The following is a 5,976-nucleotide window of genomic DNA, read 5'->3' on the forward strand; positions in this document are numbered from 1 at the left end:
ACTGTCAGGAGGAAATAATGTGTATTGAAATACTGTATAAAATCATTATATTTATCAATAAACTTTTCAAGAAACAAAATCGATTCATGACTGCTCTTTTTTTGCCCTGTTGCCATAATGTTTTCTTTTTATACCATATATTTGTTGTGTATTAAAAATGACTTTTATGGTGCATCATAAAGAGCATGAGGAAAAAGAGTCACAAGAACACTTTATACAGTACTGTTATTTACACATATACAATGAAAGTACAACAGGGTTGTACATCTGTGCCTTCATCCCAAAGGACACACCCCAGAAATAAACCATGATAATGCGCATATGAAAAAAATGTCACCATCATAACTGAACATGCATCAATCCCTTTATTACCTAAATTACAGCCTCTTTCATATATTTTTCATTTCCCTCCTCACTAAATCTGACATCTGTTTTTCTTCTATTACTGCTCACAGTAATAGCATTATTTCTCATAATGTCCATTTTTTTGTTTTTTTAAAGGGGATGATGATGGTGTACCATATCTGTGTATGTGCAGGTTATTGTGGTGGTGATGGAGTGGGTAAATTTATGAATGAGATCTGAAGCACCAGTACAATTAAAAAAAAAACAACAACAAACAAACAAATATCAGAACCAGTTTTATCTGTATTTTTGTCTGCCTTTCAGAACAAGGAGACAATTGCATTGAGTGAAAACACTTCAATCCTGTTATATCTCCAAGCTGAGAATGAACTCTTTCAGCTCTATAGAGGTTCTTTCTCACTCTTATTCTAATAAACAGAATAAGTATAAGAATACGAGGACAATTCACAGGGTGACAAGACATTTTCAATGACAAGTTGGGTTTCAGCTCCTTTTTGTTTGTTCCCAGGTAGTCCAAGAAAGTTGTTTCTGTTTGAGGTTAAGCAACACTCACCATCATTTCAGGTCCACTTTCCCAAACATCCTCTCTCTCATAAGGCTGGTACCCATTCTTCAGTTTTTCTGGTCCTGGACTTTATTTCTCAGTTGCATGAATCAAAGCAAGTCCCACTGTCCTCATGTTGGCCTAATTTAATTTATTTGTCCTCCCAGGGAAAATAGATGGTGCTTATTGATTACAGCGTGGTGGCTGGTCTCTATTCCCTGTCCTCGGCCCAGGGTTGGAGGTTCTGCAGGGCATACAGGGAGGAGTTATGGGCGCACAGTGGATCCGACACCGCTGATTCGCCGAGGGACTTCTGGAGGGCTGACTGCTGCAGCTGCAGGATGAGACGATTGGCCTGCTGACGCTCCGCCTCCCTCTCCTCGGCTGTCTGTCTCCTTTAAGACGACAGGAGACAGACATTTAACATAAAAAAAGAAATAAAAAGTCCAGTTATGTAAAACTACATGACAGAGTCTAGAAGTATGAACATTCCCATAGGCAGCAAAAACATCTGTGTAAGTTTGATTAGAAATTTGATTAGAGTAGAAATAAAATAATGTCTACAGGGCGATGAAAATATCTGTCTGACGCATTAATAATTAACACAGGAAAAAAACATGATGAAAAAAAACCTGTAATGTTTGGTAAAAGGTAAAAACGCTTTGGAGTTTTTTAGTACTCTTTAATATATTTGGACTAATTCATATTGTACATTTTGGCGAGTTTGGACTTGATATGCATTTAATACAATGCCCATAAAATTATATAAAATTGTATGTGTGTATATATGAATGTGGTGCTTGTTTATGTTTCTCCAATTTTTTTTTTTGACTCGTGTTCATGGGGTCAGTTAACCGGAAATTACGTGCGGGGTCACCTGCTAAATGAGGAAAGTTTGAGCTTTGCTGTGCGTGGAGCGCCATTAAATACCGGCACAAACGTAAGTACTGACAACTTGGACTTGTGTATGACATTTCACACCGACCTCCACTTGGTCCTGCGGTTCTGAAACCAGGTTTTGACCTGCGCGTCTGTCATCTTCAGACTCTTGGCCAGGGCTGCACGCTCGGCGCTGGCCAGGTACTTCTGACGGTGGAAGCGTTTCTCCAGTTCACAGATCTGAACTCTGGAGAACGAGGTTCTGGGCTTTTTTCGCTTGGGAGGTGTCCGGTTCTGATACGGGTGTCCTATCCGCCGCGTAACGGCGAACGGCACCAGAGCGGCTGTAGGCAGCAGAGACAGAGAGAGAGAGAGAGAGACACCGGTGAGTGGAAGATGAGATTTTATACAGCACCAGAGTAATTCACTCCCTACTCTGTATGGAAATTTAAGGCCATATATCACAAATATCTTCCCTGTTTGACAACAATTCCCTGTTTAGACTGTGTAGGCCACATGTGAGATATGTGAGGTGAAATTTATTGTGAAAGATGACTCTGGCCAAAGTATTGGAAACAGTACATTTATATAAAAAATAAATAAATACTCATCTTAAAGTCGTTTGGGCTTTACCAGATATTATCCGCACTGGTAATTACAGACAGGACAACAGGCCTATTGGCCTATTTATCTTTGCTTTACCTACTGTATTACAGGCCTTTGTTAATGAAGACAACTATTACTCTTCTTTAAAGCAGGATGTACGGCTGCTTTGTCACTGAAGTGTTTCAGATTTTAACCTTCAACTTTAACCCGCTTAATTTACATATCAGCATCCTTTTTTGGGGGGGGCTTAAATACACATACTGCAGCCTTTATTGTTAAATATAGTATTTTTAACTTTTGACTAAAATGTGTGGAATGAATTATTTGACAAACCAATAAAATAGAATATCTTTTTTACTAATCTTCAACTTATGTGTTTAGAATATTTTGGTTAATTGTCACTACGGTAATAAATTATGGCCACGCTGTTTCTTTTGATGATTTAAAAACAAATCTTTACATTACTGCACTTTGTTGCTCGTACGTGATGTAGAAATGAAATATTCAACTTTTAAAACCTGAACGAACTCAGACAGAAGGCGTTTAAAGAGTCACTTTTAAATGTAGTATACTCCCATTGTTTCAAAAAGAAAGAAACTTGTACCCCGTTGTATGTGCTCCTCTGCCTATATCCATTTAAATAATTAAAGCGCAAACATTTCAGTTGGCTGCAAATAGTATTTGACACAGGTGTTTGTTGTGTCAAATGGTCCAGCAGCATTTTACGTTTTAAACATAATAAAATATTAATAAGAGGAGCCCATTAGGTGTAGCAGCTGGCCTACCTGATATTCTGTCCTTGGCGAACCTGTTTCCTATCCAGGGGAAGCAAAGACCGCCAAACCCAGGGACTGTGCCCTGGACGGGAGCTGGGGGTCCCGGAGCGGTCACGGGTCTATGGGCTGGGACTCGAATTACTCCCCGGCTGCCCAGGCTCCTGTTTTCCCCGTATGAACCTGAAGTCTCCACCGGAGGCATTATACCGGAGAGGGAGATAGACAGAGCGGTGTAGGAGGGCGCGCTGGTCCCGGTCGGGCTTCCTAAACTGTAATAACCGTCCCCGTTGCTTAAATCTGATCCACTTTGTCTTCCAGCCGTGCGCCCATTTTCTGGCTCTGTACCGGCTCCCAGGATTTGGTCGATGCCGAAGCTAATGGGCTCGTGATGGACCGGTTTGGGAGGAGGGCTCGGCGCGCTGGGTGCTTGCTCCATTCCCGTCGCTCAGTCGCAAAAAGGAATTAAAAAAAAAAAAAAAAAAAAAACTGGACAAGATGATTTCAGAGGGATTCACAGGAGGGTCAAACTGTACCAAAAGTCATCGCCAGTAGTGTCTCCATCGCTGTGCAACTGTATGCCCAGACTCCAGCGTGTCCTTGATGTCTTTAACAGGCCTCTTTCAGAGGACTACGTCCTCTCTACAGGCTGTGGTGAAAGTTTGATGGGCGTTTGGAGAGATGTGACGCTCTGTCCTCCTCTCATCGCGTCAAAACGCTCCGTCTAGCAGCTCCGTCCTCCTCCATACCTCTCCACCTTTCATTGGCTGGCACAAAAATGACTGATTGAATGTTAATGGGGTAGGCCCACAATTTGGCACGATAACCAAGATTTCCCATAACCACAGGCGTCAGCTTGTTTTATATATATGGCAAGATTATGGAATGTTCAGACCTTCAGTGTGAGTCAGTATTTTGATGTTATCGTTTTTATTCATTACAATTGGGTCTAAAGAGGAAGCGACAACTTCATGGAAATTTATGTGGCGTACATGTGTGTAAAAAAAAAAAAAAAAAAAATCGCACAATGGATAGCTGAAGACCAACGCTATTCCAGCCTGTTTGGCAACGAACATCTAATATTTTATAGTTTCAGCCAAATGGTGCTGTGACAATCATCTGTCAGTGTTTCCCTGTATTCACCATAAACGGGTCTACACAGTTTGATGACGAATGATATAATTTGGAAAAACTTTTTAAACATCTTGGCGTCTGATGAATTGATGCTTACTAGCACTTTCCGGGCTCGGCATAAAGTGGGCATCGTTTATCCTCCTGCTCTCTGTGTCACCTGAACGCACGGGAATAAGTTGACAGGAAAACTATTTGAAAGCTATTAGGCAGTGTTTTGTAACCAAAAGACTATTTGTCAGAATTTGTCATTGGGTATATTATATACGAGAGACCGAAAAGAAGAGTCCGTCTCGTTTTATATTCTTTCTAATTTTAATCCTTTACATCGTCCACGCCTTATGATTAAATTTTTTAGGCTGAAAAGAAAATAAATATTTTTCATTGTTCATAATGTGTCGAAATTAAAACCTTAAATGTTCACGCATCATAACCGAATGCAGTGCATTAATGCTCCTATGTATTAATGTTGATTCATTTCTAGTTATGGAAACAAATCATGTAAAATTGGTAAAAAAAAAAAAAACTTTATTCCAAAATGCATTTCAAAAACTGTAAATTGTGCCATGTATAGCGAGCTAAATGAATTAGAATAAAAACGACGATCATGGTAACAGCAATAAGCTTTGCGTAATTACGCACATCCAATTCATAAAAGAACATCTATTCGGTCTCTCTTTAAAAGAAGAGAACATCCGGTTCACTGGACATTGGCAGTGAATCACCAGCACCTATTGAGCTTGGCAAAACCTTACGTGGCCTTATTTGTTCCTGGTAGCCAGTGCCACATTAAATGACCTGACAAGGGAAGGCCATGGGCTACTTCAGATAAAGAGTCCCAGGTCTGGAAGGTGCTAACCGCTTAGGTGCAATCTAACAGGCGCCCAAAGTGACCGGATAATCTCATTTTCACTAACTTGTCTCTGGGACAGACAAATGTGTCTCGGGTTTGGATGCGGCAGGTGGCTTTTTAGGCTCTCAGATTACAGTCCTTTAGCAAACTAATACCCACCTTATTCATTCATTGACAGCGTTTATTTGTAGTCGTTTAAGCTCTGTTCAACCTGTTCATTAGTCTATTATTTTCTATGCCTTTGTTTTAATATCCGCACTATGTAAATTAAAGTTCAGTATATGGTTCTTGTTCTTGGCTAAACATTACGCAGGCTGTTCCTGTCAGTCCATTAGTGTTTTTGTAATCGCAGTCCATTATTTAAGAAAAATCTACTTTGCTAAAGTACATAAACATTTTATTTTAAAAAATTAAAAATGGTTCAATTGTAATGTGTGAGTTCATACGCCACAAAAATCAAACGCAAATGCAAAGATGCTGTTGTATATTATATATATTTTAAAGAGGAGCCGCTTTTTCGACCTTCACAATAAAGTCTTATGAAGCAATATGAGATGGGACGAGGCCCGAGGTGTTTGTTTGGCAATATGGACAGACTGAGTGTTGGCTGGTTCACCCTGCCATATGTGAGCTCACCGGTGGCTTTTGATGGGGGAGAATTGGTCTGTTATAGCTGTCATCTTTGGACATTTTTATGTTTCTCTTGGTGACATTTACAAAAATAATTCCCCAGTAGTAATTATGACGGAGTTTCTGAATCAAAAAAACCCATATATGATTTTTTAAATTGATTTACAGCATTTTTTTTTACGCTGACCCATGAA

The 5,976-nt window shown here is 39.9% G+C and overlaps 1 protein-coding gene across 1 annotated transcript; it reads right to left on the minus strand.

The window, feature by feature from the left end:
* Nucleotides 1-1,121: 1,121 nt before the first annotated feature.
* LOC113144622 (T-cell leukemia homeobox protein 3) lies at nt 1,122-3,607 on the minus strand. The gene is made up of 3 exons (XM_026330808.1): nt 3,181-3,607; nt 1,896-2,133; nt 1,122-1,305 (listed from the first exon to the last, which is right to left on the minus strand). Exons 1-3 carry the CDS (start codon nt 3,605-3,607, stop codon nt 1,122-1,124), a joined length of 849 nt encoding a protein of 282 aa, XP_026186593.1.
* Between the last annotated feature and the right edge of the window lie 2,369 nt (nt 3,608-5,976).

The sequence above is a fragment of the Mastacembelus armatus genome, chromosome 10 (assembly GCF_900324485.2).
Source record: "Mastacembelus armatus chromosome 10, fMasArm1.2, whole genome shotgun sequence".
NCBI lineage: Eukaryota > Metazoa > Chordata > Actinopteri > Synbranchiformes > Mastacembelidae > Mastacembelus > Mastacembelus armatus.

What these genes read in the sequence shown, in the direction of transcription:
- LOC113144622 (XM_026330808.1), bottom strand. Translation starts at nt 3,607, where the DNA reads ATGGAGCAAGCACCCAGCGCGCCGAGCCCTCCTCCCAAACCGGTCCAT. An exon ending in CGCCAAGGACAGAATATCAG is followed by an intron (nt 2,134 to 3,180) that starts GTAGGCCAGCTG and finishes TGCTGCCTACAG; the next exon opens with CCGCTCTGGTGCCGTTCGCC. An exon ending in AACCGCAGGACCAAGTGGAG is followed by an intron (nt 1,306 to 1,895) that starts GTCGGTGTGAAA and finishes GTCGTCTTAAAG; the next exon opens with GAGACAGACAGCCGAGGAGA.